Source organism: Oncorhynchus clarkii, chromosome 16 (assembly GCF_045791955.1).
Source record: "Oncorhynchus clarkii lewisi isolate Uvic-CL-2024 chromosome 16, UVic_Ocla_1.0, whole genome shotgun sequence".
NCBI lineage: Eukaryota > Metazoa > Chordata > Actinopteri > Salmoniformes > Salmonidae > Oncorhynchus > Oncorhynchus clarkii.
The window spans coordinates 11,450,099-11,464,877 of NC_092162.1; the positions used below are offsets into that span (position 1 = coordinate 11,450,099).

Consider the following 14,779-nt stretch of genomic DNA (forward strand, 5'->3'; position numbering starts at 1 on the left):
CCAACTGAACGACCACTGCGCCTTCATCAGAATATCAGGTTCCTGTTGCTGTCCCAGTCAACTCTTGTATTGTTCTCAACTCGCCATTATTTCCCCTTGCTTCCAGCCTAGCATTTAGTTTGGTACAGCAGGGGTTAATATAAACCTCACTGTCTGCCTGTCTGAAGACAATGTTTCACTTTCGAATGTTGATCTGTGTCCTACCATACCTACCGTAGAGTGAACGGTCACCAGACAACTTTTATTGAGCCAGTCGAAATCACGCATCAACGTCATTGTCATGGACATATCCACGTTAAATGTCAATGGGAAAATGCAGCCAGTGTACTGTCATTCTAGGTCCAATGTTTGACGTGGCCGAAGTTAGCTAGCTAGCTAGCGACAAGAACGTTATACAGCCTTCATAGCAACCATTTTGTTTAGAATGGACGACCAGTCCTTTTGCATAGCAACTAAGCAAAAATAATGAACGACTGGGTCGTTCGTGTCTGTAGCAACATGACCAAAAGACTGTTAGCAGTTGATGTTGTTCTTTAATAACACAGACCCCAAAGCAAATCAGGAGGAGGAAAATAGGTTATTCAAATAGGACAAATCATGCTTGGAAGTAGATGGTCATTCTCCCCTGTCCCCAGTGATTCTCTTCTCAGAACAAAGGGACAGGATATACTTTATAACCCAGCCCATCATAAAACTGGGCCAATGGCCAAAGAACAAGTATCCTATTTCAGATTCAATGTATTAACAATTTGGACCAATAAGAACGTGCCACAAGTAGCTGTAAGTTCAAGACTGACATTGTTGAACTGAAAACCAACTATTTCCATTGATGATTCCCTATTACAGGAAAAACACTATTTCCATTAATTCCCTATTACAGAAAAAGCACTATTTCCATTGATAACTTCCTATTACAGAAAAAACACTATTGATAATCAGTACTCTATTGACCTCTGCGTTGTCTTCATCTTCAGAACATTCTTACAGGGCTATCTTCTGATGGAAGAAGGAAGTTCTATCAATTCCCTTATCAAAATAACTTCTTAATGAAAATATGTCATTCATTGTTACTTGAATATGTTTGTAACAGTTTTCTAAAAGCTTTAAGGCACGCGAGGCAGTGCCTCTGCTATCGCGTCGGGCCGAACAACGCCATTTACCTCTGACTGCATTCATGATACAGCACTGCCTCGTGTGCCTTATAGCTTAATCATCAACACAGGCACATATCGTACGGTGCCAGATTACAGTTAAACTATGTCTTTATCTGCATATGTAAGAATACAGTACCTTCAGAAAGTATTCATGTCCCTTGACTTATTCCACATTTTGTTACAGCCTGAATTCAAAATGTATTAAATCATTTTTCTCACCCATCTACACACAATACCCCATAATGACAGTGAAAAAAAATATGTTTTTAGGCATTTGAGCAAATATATTGATAATGAAATACAGAAGTCTAATTTAAATAAGTTCACCCCCACTGAGTCAATACTTTGTAGAAGCACCTTTGGCGGCGTTTACAGCTGTGAGTCTTTCTGGGTAAGTCTCTGAGCTTTTCACACCTGGATTGTACAATATCTGCCTATTTATTATTCTCTAAATTCTTAAAGCTCTGTCAAATTGGTTGATCACTGCTAGACAACCGTTTTCAGGTCTTGACAAAGATTTAAGTCAACTGTAACTCAGCCACTCAGGAACATTTTAATGTCATCTTGGTAAGCAACACCAGTGTATATTTGGCCTTGTGTTGTAGGTCCTGCTGAAAGGTGGAGTCATCTCCCAGTGTCTGGTGGAACGCAGACTGAACCAGGTTTTCCTCTAGGATTTGTTCCTGTGTTTAGCCCTGTTTTCATCCTGAAAAACTAACTCCCCAGTCCTTAACGATTACAAACATTCCCATAACATGATGCAGCCACGACTATGCTTGAACATGTGGAGAGTGGTACTCAGTAATATATTGGATTTGCCCCAAACAACTTTTTCCTCTTGAGTAGAAGGTGTTAACAGGATGCATGTTTTTGAATATTTTTATTCTGTACAGGCTTCATTCTTTTCACTCTTGTCAATTAGGTTAAAATTGTGGAGTAACTAGAATGTTCTTGATCCGTCCTCAGTTTTCTCCTATCACAGCCATTAAACTCTGAAAGTGTTTTAATGTCACCATTGAGCGGTTTCCTCCAGCCACCCGGACATCTACCAATAGGCATTGTAAGACCTCCCTAGTGTTTGGTTACATATGTGTCTGAAATTCACTGCTCGACTGAGGGACTTTATATACTGAACACAAATATAAAAGCAACATGTAAAGTGTTGGTCCTGTGTTTAAAGAAATAAAATATCCCAGAAATGTTTTTATTTATTTTTTTACATTTTTCACATTTCTACTTTACCAACATAATCCATGGGGCGGCAGGGTAGCCCAGTGGTTAGAGCATTGGACTAGTAACCGAAAGGTTGCAAGTTTGAATCCCCGAGCTAACAAGGCACAAATCTGTCGTTCTGCCCCTGAACAGGCAGTTAACCCACTGTTCCTAGGCCGTCATTGAAAATAAGAATTTGTTCTTAACTGACTTGCCTAGTTAAATAAAGGTAAATAAAAAATCCACCTAACGGGTGTGCCATATCAAGAAGCTGATTAAACAGCATGATCATTACGTAAGTGCACCTTGTGCTGGGGACAATAAAAGGCCACTCTAAAATGTGCAGTTCTGTCACACAACACAGTGCCACAGATGTCTCAAGTTTTGAGGGAGTGCACATTTGACATACTGGGTGCAGGAATGTCCACCAGAACTGTTGCCAGAGAAATTCACAGCTACTCCAACGTTGTTTGAGAGAATTTGGCAGTACGACCAACCGACCTCAACCGCAGACCATGTGTAACCACGCCAGCCCAGGGCCTCCACATCCGGCTTCTTCACCTGCGGGATCGTCTGAGTCCAGCCACCCGGACAGCTGATGAGACAGGAGTATTTCTGTCTGTAATAAAGCCCCTGAGTTTTTCCTCACATTCTGATTGGCTGGGCCTGGCTCCCCTGTGGGTGGGCATATGCCCACCACAGGCTGCGCCCCTGCACAGTCATGTGAAATTCATAGATGAAGGTCTAGTTCATTTATTTCAATTGACTGATTTCCTTATTTGAACTGTAACCCAGTAAAATCTTTGAAATTGTTGTGTCTTGTTTTATATTTTTGTTCAGTATAGATAATTCTGTGTGGGGTACAGAGAAAATCAAAAATCATGTGGAACACTATTGTGGCAAATCTCAATTTAATCCGTTTTAAATTCAGGTTGTAACACAACAAAATGTGTAACAAGTCACGTGGTGTGAATACTTTCTGAAGGGGACTGTATATCAAGTGAATTTACAAACACACCCCGACTTCCAGCAGCTAAAATCAAATGAAATGCCGTGTGTGCCACTCTATACTCTTTTTAAAAAAAAATTATTCCTCCACTGACAATACGGTCTGCACAGTCTCTGGTGCGCTCACTTGAGGGCTGGGGTGCTTTTTGTCTGGTCCAGTCAGTGTGCCCCCTTTGCAAAATACCACTAACACAACTTTTTATAAATAATTCTGATTAAACATGAGCTTAAAAACAAAGTTTAGTAATTAATTTAACATCTGAAAATGTTAACAAGACAAATCTGAGTGGGGCATGACGCTGCTACACACACTCATACCCTTCCCCCTCTGTCCTCTCTCCTCCTGTAGCTGATCCTACCAGAGTGTATGAAGCTGCTGCCGGTCTATTTGAACTGTGTGTTGAAGAGTGACGTGCTGCAACCGGGAGCTGACGTCTCAGTAGACGACAGAGCCTACCTGAGACAGCTACTCAGCTGTATGGACGTATCAGAGAGCCACGTCTTCTTCTATCCCCGCCTACTTCCCCTGGTGAGACACACGCTTCTCGCTCTTCACTTCAATCAGCCTCATTTTGCATGACAAAGCATGAGCAAACATGTAAGACCATATTACATCAATGTTAAATCATATATTCCAATCTCTTTCCATCCCAGGTGAAGTTGGATGGAGGGTCGTTGCCAATGGCAGTGCGTAACTCGGAGGAGCGCCTGTCAAAGGGTGGAGTCTACCTCCTGGAGACGGGGCTCTACCTCTTCCTGTGGGTGGGAGCCAATGCCCAGCAGGAGCTGCTCAGCAACATCTTCGGCACGCCCACCTTCAGCCAGATAGACCCCAACATGGTGAGACACACACACCTCTCAACTTCATACAAATCATCTTCCTGCCTCTAAGAATGTGTGTGTCAGCAATCTCCTAAATGCGTGCGTTGCGTTCCAGACGAGTCTGCCTGAGCTGGACAACCCGTTCTCCCAGAGACTCAGAGAGATCCTCGACTCCTTCAGATCACAACGATCACGATACATGAAGGTCACTTCACTACCTCTCTCGCTCTTTGTATCTTTCAATCTCTATATTTATCTGTGTTGTAGTTAGAGTATAATGTGTGTTAACATCTCTCTCTGCTTGTCTCTAGTTGATGGTGGTGAAGCAGGAGGACAAGGCGGAGCTCATCTTTAAACACTTCCTATGCGAGGACAAAAGCGCCAGCGGAGGAGCTTCCTACGTCGACTTCCTGTGTCACATGCACAAGGAAATCCGCCAGCTGCTCAGCTAGGACCCTTGACCTCTGATTCTTCAACCCTGACACTGTCGCCCCTCCGAAGCGCTTTCTTTTATTTACCTAATAAACTGAACTCCTCTCCCTCTGTCTGCGAGAGGCCAGAGACATATACACAGCCTCGTGGCAGATTCCATGTGACTCTAAACTATTCCAAACGTCAAGCTCTAAAACAACTGAAGCTAATCCACTGGCCAACGGAGGAGGTAGAGAGTGTGTGTGTGTGTGAGGGAGAGCATTTGTCTTTATTCTCACTTCCTCCTATATGTTGTGTGTGTGTGCTCCTCTGTGACTTTTAGAAACACTACTAAGGCAATAGGAGAGAGGGGGCAGGAGTATATAGAGAGAATCTGCGGTGATAGAGGTTTATCTCCCAATTTAAATGTCTATGCATTGAATCATCCAGACTGGTGAGGGGTTTGAACTTTCACCTCTGACATTCTCACAGGGTCAACCAGCGTTGGGTCCCACTATGGCTCACACAGGCACACAGTACAGACGATTTGGTGGAGGTGTGTGTGTGTGTGTGTGTCATGTTTTTACTAATGTGTGCATTTGATAAGAGACCATTCTGACAATGATTCCTGCCTGTATTTGTCCTGTCTGTGGAGTAGGGAGTTACTGGCAGTGCTTCTCAATATTGAGGTCAGTCAGAGAATAATGGAGTCATGTTCAGGAGGTACGAAACTGGAGAAACTATTTGAAACAAGGAAGTACGTTTTTTTTCTCTTTTTCGTAGCAGAAGGTTTTGCTATGTTGTCCCTTGCTGAACACGACCCTATGCTCCAAATACAGCTGTGTCTCCGAGTTGTCACCCTAAGGACTGTGCTGTAGCACCTCAGTCCAGAGTTAGATATATAACCTTTACAGAATTAAAGCCTCCATTTTAAAAACCTGTCTCAAATGCTGTGGTTTGTTGGTCCAAATCAGTCGCTGCCACTCTCTCTCACACACACACATGCTTGGTTCAAAAGCACTCCTGGGTTCTTTTTTACGTCTATTTCTGAAGGCAGATCATGGTGAATTTCTCTACAGAGGAAAAGAGGGGTCCGCTGATAGGTGCACACTGAATAATTTTCATTTCTGATTGTGTTTATTTTCTTGTCTTTACCACTGATTTTGTGTTGCCCTCTACCCTCAACCCGTCTCTATTGAATGGCCCTTCTTTCTGACTGGGATTTTAAGTTTCCCTTTTCTTTGGTTTTGTATTTGTCATTGCCTCCTGGACTCCTTAATAAAGTTATTGTTGAATCACAATGCCATGCTCCTCCCATCCCTGTACTTATTGGCTTGTTGGTACTACGATTACAGTAGACTCTATATGCGTCAGCATGCTTCCCAGCTTAAACATTTTGTTTTTCTTGAGGCAAGTTGAAGTCGGTAGCCGAATACGCCCCTTCGTCGGTGATTGGTCAAAAGTAGGGAAAGTCTAAAGTGGCGCAGTGGTCTTGTGCTTTGCATCGCAGCACTAGCTGTGCCACCAGAGACCCTGGGTTCGCGCCCAGCTCTGTCCGGCTTGGTTGGGTTGTGTTTCGTAGGACGCAAGGCTTTCGATCTTCGTCTCTCTCGAGCCCATATGGGAGTTGTAGCGATGAGACAAGATAGTAATTACTAACTTGTTTTCATGCACATCTTTTCATTGATTAAAAACTGCACCAAACATCTTTGATGTAAAATTGCGTGACTAGATTTCCTCTGCAAAATCATCCAAATGAATGACCGATTTCTTGTCTTACACTGAACAAGAATATAAACCCAACATGTGAAGTGTTAGTCCCATGTTTCATGAGCTAAAATAAAAGATCACAGAAATGTTCCATACGCACAAAAGCTTATTTCTCTCACAAATGAGCTAACAGGGTTAGGGTTAGCTAACATGCTAAGTATTCCAAAATAGGTTAAAAAAAATAGTAAGTAGTTGCTATTTAGCTCAAATGCTAAAGTTGTCCATGTTGAGAGTCAAACTCATATTCACGTTATACACCCATCCATCCTGACCAACCACCCTATGTTCTTTTTAGCCGTTAAATAAAAAAGGTTGATGTCCGCACCCCTGGGGAAATCTAATTAGTATAATACAGAAATCCCTATAAAAAAATCTGTCAATCCGCCTGTCGCACTTCCACATCTTCTGTGAAAGGTGACAGAGCTATATTCTTTGTCAGACCATGAGACATCCCGAAAACCGGTCTTCTCGTAAAATCGTCTGTGGCGTCCGAACGGTTTGGTCGTCAAACTATTATGACTCCTCTATGGTAAGATGAGACTCACGAACACGGTAGTGTTACCTGCCTACTTCTGTCTTCAGCTTCCCAACCGTTTGGGCTATGACCCTTTGGATATATGACCCCTCTTTTCAAAGGTGAGACGTTCACGAACATGTACAGGTCGGTTGTTTTGCTCACAGGCCTCAAGACTCATCTGAAGGTCCCCTGGTACCAGTTGAATAAGTGAATGGAAGTATATAATGGAGACTGTTTAATGCCAAAAATATAGGGTTAAATACATGTAAAAGAAAATGTGTTTAACGAGTTACTGTATCCCGAATTAACTCAACGAAATAAAGATATAACAGTCACTAATTAATCATTTCCTCATATCAGTCTCATTCTGAACGTCGCAGACTTCGTGAATCAGCACAAACCCAAGTCTTACTGATCATTCCGTACCACACACATTGATTTGATTATTTATTTACTAACAAACTCAATTATAACATAGGATACACACACGGTATAGGTTATTGATTAGAAACTTAATACAACGACAAGTCCCAAGCAGACTAACACTATGATACTTGTTACACCAGGTGTAGAGTTAAAGAGAGAGAGAGAGAGCAACACTTGGATACATTTGGGAACTACACTCACAGTAACCCTAATACCTTGCCCCGAACTGGCGCTCTTACGGGTAAGAAGTAATACATGTATTTACGTTCAGGGATCGTTGGGGATCTCTGTTGGACCCAGGCCTTCGTGGGTTCCGCTTGGTGAGGAGGGTTCAATTGGGCCTTATTTCGGATGGCCTTCTCCTTCGTTCTCAGGTGTAAGTCTCCGATAGTCCACAAAAGGTCACAATGTCCTACTTAGTTGTCTGTTTTTCTTTGACTCGTTCTGGAAGAGTGGACTTCTGTGGACAGCTTGTCTGCCGTGTCGATGATCCCAGAGTTGTGATGAAAGCAGTGTGGTAGACGATGATATGAAGAGACTAACCGGAGAGTCCTACTTAAATTCACTTTCTTAGATACAGTACTTATAACAGCTACTCCAACCGTAACATTGATTGTTAAATGGTTTAGATTTCCACTGGTCTAAAGTCCATTGTTCGTGTTTCTTGGCCCATTGCTCATGTTTCTCATGTCTTTAAGAGCTTTGCACACCTGGATGGTACCATATTTGCACATTATTCTTTAAAAAAATTATTTAATCTCTGTCAAGTTAGTTGTTGATCAGTGCTAGACAGCCATTTTCAAGTCTTACCATAGATTCTCATGTCGATTTAAGACAAAACTGTAATTAGGCCACTCAGGAACATTTAATGTTATCTTGGTAAGCAACTCCAGTGTATATTTGGCCCTGTGTTTTAGGTTATTGTCCTGCTGAAACGTGAATTTGTCTCCCAAGTGTCTGGTGGAAAGCAGACAGAACCATGTTTTCCTCTAGGATTTTGCCTGTGCTTTGCTCTATTCTGTTTCTTTTTATTTTAAAAACTCCCTAGTCATTGACGTTTACAAGCATACCCATAACATGATGCAGCCACCACCATGCTTGAAAGTATGAAGAGTGGTCGTGTCGGAGAATCCCTCTCCAGTGATGTGTCGTGTTGGATTTGCCCAAAACATAACTCTTTGTATTCAGGACAAAAACGTGTTTTATTTCCCTTTTTTTTTGAAGTATTACTTTAGTTCCTTATTGCAAACAGGATGCATGTTTTAGTATGTTTTTATTCTGTTCAGACTTCCTTCTTTTCACTCTGTCATTTAGGTTAGTATTGTGGAGTAACAACCTTGTTGATCCATCCTCAGTTTTCTCTATCACAGCCATTAAACTCTGTAACTGTTTTAAAATCCCCATTGGCCTCATGATAACATCCCTGAGTGGAAGGGCGCCTGTATCTTTGTAGTGACTGGGTGTATTGATACACCATCCAAAGTGTAATTAATAACTGCACCATACTTTACTTTTTTTGTTACTCATCTTCCAATAGGTGACCTTTGTGAAGCATTGGAAAACCTCCCTGGCCTTTGTGGTTGTATCTGTGTTTGATATTCACTGCCCGACTGAGGGACCTTACAGATACAGTAATTGTATGTGTGGGGTACAGAGATGAGGTAGTCATTCAAAAATCATGTTCAACACTATTACTGCACACAGAGTGTCCATAATTTTTTTTATGTTGCTTGTTTAGCAAATGTTTACTCCTGAACTTATTTAGGCTTGCCATAACAAAAGGGTTGAATACTTATTGACTCAAGACATTTCAGCTTTACATTTTTTCATAATTTGTAAACATTTAATAAAACATAATTCCACTTTGACATTATGGGGTGTCGTGTGTAGGTAGATCAGTGACACAACATCTCAATTTCATCCATTTTAAATTGAGGCTTTAACACAACAAAATGTGGAAAAAGTCAAGGAGTGTGAAAACATTCTGAAGGCACCTGGGTAATGACAGCTGGGTGAAGGAGCTGGGTGAAGGAGCTGGGTGAAGGGGCTGGGTGAAGGAGCTGGATAATGACAGCTGGGTGAAGGAGCTGGGTGAAGGAGCTGGGTAATGACAGCTGGGTGAAGGAGCTGGGTGAAGGGGCTGGGTGAAGGAGCTGGGTAATGACAGCTGGGTGAAGGAGCTGGGTGAAAGAGCTGGGTGAAGGAGCTGGGTGAAGGGGCTGGGTGAAGGAGCTGGGTGAAGGAGCTGGGTGAAGGGGCTGGGTGAAGGAGCTGGATAATGACAGCTGGGTGAAGGAGCTGGGTGAAGGAGCTGGGTAATGACAGCTGGGTGAAGGAGCTGGGTGAAGGGGCTGGGTGAAGGAGCTGGGTAATGACAGCTGGGTGAAGGAGCTGGGTGAAAGAGCTGGGTGAAGGAGCTGGGTGAAGGGGCTGGGTGAAGGAGCTGGGTGAAGGAGCTGGGTGAAGGGGCTGGGTGAAGGAGCTGGGTAATGACAGCTGGGTGAAGGAGCTGGGTGAAGGAGCTGGGTAATGACAGCTGGGTGAAGGAGCTGGGTGAAGGGGCTGGCTGTGCCATGCTACTACAGCCAACACTAGCCAATAAAAAATGTTACTGAAGAAAAGTATTACTTTTGCTTGTTTAAAAGTCTGTACTTTAATCCGATTGTCATTCATGTATCGATAAATATCATCACATTCATCATCACCTGAATGGACCTTAATCATTATCAGTCAGGTCTAGTGTGCTTCAAGCACAAATGTGGATACAGATTTAAAGGTTATCAGTTAAAGGGGCAATCTGCAGTTTGAAAGACAGAGTAGCTATCCCGCCACTAATTTGGTAAACAGCTGAGGGGTGGGGCTAGAGAAATATTACCAACCGAACTCATGGATGGAGCTATGGATACAGGGACTGAACATCCATGACATCAAGATGATATACTGAACAAAAATATGAGATTGTACTGAGTTACAGTTCAAATAAGGAAATCAGTAAGGTTGATGTGGAGGTCCTGGGCTGGCGTGGTTACACGTGGTTTGCGGTTGTGAAGCTGATTGGACGTACTGCCAAATTCTCTAAAACGATGTTGGAGGAAGCTTATGGTAGAGAAATGAACATTCAATTCTCTGGCAACAGCTCTGGTGGACAGTCCTGCAGTCAGCATGTCAATTGCACGCTCCCTCAAAACATCTGTGGCACATTTTAAAGTGGCCTTTTATTGTCCCCAGCACAAGGTGCACATGTGTAATGATCATGCTGTTTATTCAGCTTCTTGATATGCCACACCTGTCAGGTGGATGGATTATCTTGGCAAATGAGAAAAGCTCACTAACAGGGATGTAAACAAATTTGTGCAAAACAAATGAGAGAAATTAGCTTTTTGTGCGCATAGAACATTTCTGGGATTTGTTATTTCAGTTTATGAAACATAGGACCAACACTTTAATGTTGTGTTTATATTTTTGTTCAGTGTAGTTTTAACCACGTTTTGAGGATATACAGTGTTTGTTTACATTTGCATTGTTCACAAACAAAGGAGTAAAACAAGCTCATATTCTTGGTTTCCGTCAGCTGAAGAAATCTCATGAGGCATCTATCTATAAGTTATATTTAAGCAATACGGCCTGAGGAGGTGTGGTATATGGCCAATATTACATGGCTATGGGCTGTTCTAAAGCACGACGCAACGAGGAGTTGTGTCATGTACCACAGACCCGAGGGTGCCTTATTGGTATTATAAACTTGTTACCAATGTAATTAGAACAGTAAACAAGTCTTCTGTCATACCTGTGGTTTACGGTCTGATAAACAATGGCTTTCTGACAATCAGCATTCAGTGCTCGAACCACCCGGTTTATAATCTTCAATAATCATTGGGTATATATAACTCATTTAAAAGTCTAAAAATAGATGTAGCAACTGTAAAAGATCCCTTTAATATAATCCCTTTCTAAACTATGTTACACACAAATACATGAGTGTAAATCTCCCTGAAATCTCAGGTGTTTCTCCAGGGAGCCTATTCTACCTGACACAAGGACACGGACGAGTCCACCCAGCCTAGCCTAAACCCTGGATAGAGGGGCTCAGTGAACGTGGAGTGGAACGTGTGCAGGTGGGTCAGTGTGTTAGAGGAGACACTGTAGAAGGACAGAGTGCCGGCCGGCCAGTCCAGATACACTCCTACTCTGTTAGAGACAGAGGGGGTGGTTATGCCAGTGCTCTTGTCGTTGTGCCAGGCTGTGTAACTGTCATTAGAGCAGTTCAGACTCCAGGACACAGCGTTTCGTCCCAACCAGCAGTCATGTCCCTCTCCTCTCCTGCTGATCCCTCTGTAAGAAACTCCCATCAGGGCCCTCCCACTACACTCTGCCTCCCAATAGCAGCGCCCATCCAGACCTTCCCGACACAGCACCTGCCTCCAGTAGTCAAATCTCTCTGGGTGATCAGGAAACGGCTGCTCTTTCCCTCGCGTCACCTTCCTGTTCTCCTCAGACAGCGAGAGCTCTTTGTGTGCTGTGTTTGGGTCCAGTGTGAGTTCACAGGCATCTGAAAAAATTATGAAACTCATAGTAAAGTAACGCACACACACACACACACACACACACACACACACACACACACACACACACACACACACACACACACACACACACACACACACACACACACACACACAGACACACACACAAAATGTACATACTCACATCTCTGTGGTCCTGGTCTGATCCTGAACTCAGCACAGCACTCCACACTGTCAGAGAGGCAGTAAAACAGGGCTGTGATTCACTCAATCCCAAACTGTTAATAGCCTTGTTTTCCAAATTCACTGTTACCTAAGTTTCTCAAGTTGACAGTGTGGATCTTCCAGTACAGCATTGAGAAGCTTCACTCCCGAGTCTCCTGGGTAATTATAGCTCAAGTCCAGCTCTCTCAGGTGTGAGGGGTTGGAATTGAGAGAGGAGGCTAGCAAAGCACAGCCTTCCTCTGTGACACTACAAAGTGACAACCTTTAAACAAAAAGAGAAAATCCTTCTACATTTAGCTGCCTCTAAAAGTGGTGAATATATATTATCAATATTAAAATGAATATTATTATTATATTATACATATATTACATGTATATACTTGTTTTTTACTCGTATAACCAGATTGTTTAGAAATCCCTCACCTTACAACCTCCAGTTTACAGTGCGGATTGCCCAGTCCTGCCGAGAGCAGCATGACTCCTGAATCCTGCAGGTTGTTGTCACTCAGGTCCAGCTCTCTCATGTGTGAAGAGTTTGAGCTGAGAGCTGAGGCCAACGCTTCACAGCATCTTTCTGTGAGTTTGCATCGCCTCAGTCTAGAATGGAAATATATCAAATGAATAGGGGACATACATAACAAACAAACATCGATGCTTTCCTAAAATATACTAGACAACACAGATTTTACATTAATTGTGAAAATAATGATCATGGTGTAAAACCACAGAAATGCTGACCTTAACGTTTCCAGTTTACACTGTGGACTTGCCAGTCCAGCAGAGAGAAGCTTCACTCCTGAATCCTGTAGGTCGTTGTGACTCAGGTCCAGCTCTCTCTGGTGTGAGGAGTGTGAGCTGAGTGCTGAGGCCAACGCTTCACAGCATCTCTCTGTGAGTTTGCATCGATTCAGTCTAGGAAATAGAATACATAAACACAAGTCTTTACCTGACTAAACAGACAGAGCGAGAAGAGTGTGTATGTCTGATGATTTCTGATGTTGTACTCACAGGGCTGTTCTGGAGGCTTTGACCACTGGCAGCAGTCTCAGAAGACCCTCCTCTGATCTGGAGTATTTCTTCAGCTCAAACTCATCCAGCTCCTCTTCTGAAGTCAGCAACACAAAGACCAGAGCTGACCACTGTGCAGGTGAGAGTTTGGCCCTAGAGAGAGTTCCTGAGCCCAGGTAGCTTTGGATCTCCTCCACTAGAGAATGGTCATGCAGTTCATTCAGACAGTGGAACAGATTGATGCATCTCTCTGGAGAGGGATTCTCCTTGATCTTCTCCTTCACGTACTTGACTGATTCCTTGTTGGTCTGTGATCTACTTGTTTTCTGAGTTAGCAAGCCTCGTAGGAGAATCTGATTGGACTCCAGTGAGAGGCCCAGAAGGAAGCGGAGGAACAGGTCCAGGTGTCCATGCTCACTCTGTAAAGCCTTGTCAACTGCTGCTTTGTAGAAGCTGGTTGAGGATGAATTTCCGAATGGAAAACGTCTCAGAAATGATTGCTGTTTGGCTAATAGATTCACGTTGTCGTTGATGAATGTGAGAAACACATACAGGGCAGCCAGAAACTCCTGAATACTGAGATGAACAAAGCAGAACACCTTTCCCTGGCATAAGGTCAGTTCCTCGCTGAAGATCTCAGTACACACTCCTGAGTACACCGATGCCTGGCCGATGTGTATGCCACACTCTCTCAGGTCTTCCTCATAGAAGATCAGGTTGCCTTTCTCCAGTTGTTGGAAAGCCAGTTTTCCCAGGGACATGATGCTCTTTCTCATCCAGTCAGGGTCAGGTGTTCCTCTTCCCTGAAGCCTGAGATCCATGTCTTTCTCCTGAAAAGCCAGGAAGTGTGAGTACATCTGAGTCAGGGTCTTTGGCATCTCTCCACTCCCTGCTTTCTCCAGCTTTCTCTCCAGAACAATGGCCGAGATCCAACAGAAGACGGGAATGTGGCACATGATGTAGAGGCTTCTTGATGTCTTTATGTGTGTGATGATTCTGCTGGCCAGGTTCTCATCGCTGATTCTATTTCTGAAGTACTCTTCCTTCTGTGGGTCATTGAACCCTCTTACCTCTGTCACCTTGTCAACACACTCAGGGGGGATTTGATTGGCTGCTGCAGGTCGGGTGGTTACCCAAAGTTGAGCGGAGGGAAGCAGATTCCCCTTGATGAGGTTCGTTAGCAGCACATCCACTGAGGTTGACTCAGTTATTTTAAAGAGAATGTCATTGTTCTGGAAGTCTAGAGGAAGTCGACACTCATCCAGACCATCAAAGACAAACAGCACCTGATAATTGTCGTAGTTTGATATCTCGGTTTCTTTTGTTTCCGTAAAAAAGCCATTGAGAAGTTCGATCAAACTGCATCTTTTCTTTCTGACCAAATTCAGCTCTCGAAATGAAAGAGGGAATATCAACTGGAGATTTTGATTGGCTTTTCCATCTGCCCAGTCCAGAATGAACTTATGCACTGAGACGGTTTTCCCGATGCCAGCGACTCCCTTCGTCAGCACAGTTCTGATGGATTGATCAAGGAAGGGCTGAAAGATGTCGTTGCATTGGATTGGTGTTTCTTGTATGGCTGTTCTTCTGGATGCCGTCTCAATCTGTCTCACCTCATGTTCACTATTGACCTCAGTACTTCCAGCCTCTGTGATGTAGAGCTCTGTGTAGATCTGGTTGAGAAGTTTTCTGTTCCCGTGGCT

The 14,779-nt window shown here is 43.3% G+C and overlaps 2 protein-coding genes across 7 annotated transcripts in view; one reads left to right on the plus strand and one right to left on the minus strand.

Annotated features, from left to right (window-relative positions):
• The window catches only part of LOC139367954 (protein transport protein Sec24C-like), a 34,922-nt gene extending 29,378 nt beyond the window's left edge, over window positions 1-5,544 (plus strand). For all 6 annotated transcript variants that reach the window (XM_071106374.1, XM_071106375.1, XM_071106373.1 and 3 more), the window contains 4 exons: window positions 3,724-3,903; window positions 4,029-4,214; window positions 4,312-4,401; window positions 4,508-5,544. In XM_071106374.1, the coding sequence (XP_070962475.1) occupies window positions 3,724-3,903; window positions 4,029-4,214; window positions 4,312-4,401; window positions 4,508-4,648 (597 nt within the window). In that variant the 3' untranslated portion in view covers window positions 4,649-5,544. The remainder of the gene's footprint in view (window positions 1-3,723; window positions 3,904-4,028; window positions 4,215-4,311; window positions 4,402-4,507) is intronic.
• A 4,009-nt stretch (window positions 5,545-9,553) lies between these two features.
• The window catches only part of LOC139367957 (NLR family CARD domain-containing protein 3-like), a 6,771-nt gene continuing 1,545 nt past the window's right edge, over window positions 9,554-14,779 (minus strand). The window contains exons 4-9 of the mRNA XM_071106378.1: window positions 13,077-14,779; window positions 12,807-12,980; window positions 12,492-12,665; window positions 12,157-12,330; window positions 12,028-12,074; window positions 9,554-11,869 (exon numbers count right to left, since the gene is read on the minus strand). The exon at window positions 13,077-14,779 is cut by the window's right edge and continues 80 nt beyond it. Coding sequence (XP_070962479.1) covers window positions 11,340-11,869; window positions 12,028-12,074; window positions 12,157-12,330; window positions 12,492-12,665; window positions 12,807-12,980; window positions 13,077-14,779 — 2,802 coding nt within the window. The 3' untranslated portion in view covers window positions 9,554-11,339. The remainder of the gene's footprint in view (window positions 11,870-12,027; window positions 12,075-12,156; window positions 12,331-12,491; window positions 12,666-12,806; window positions 12,981-13,076) is intronic.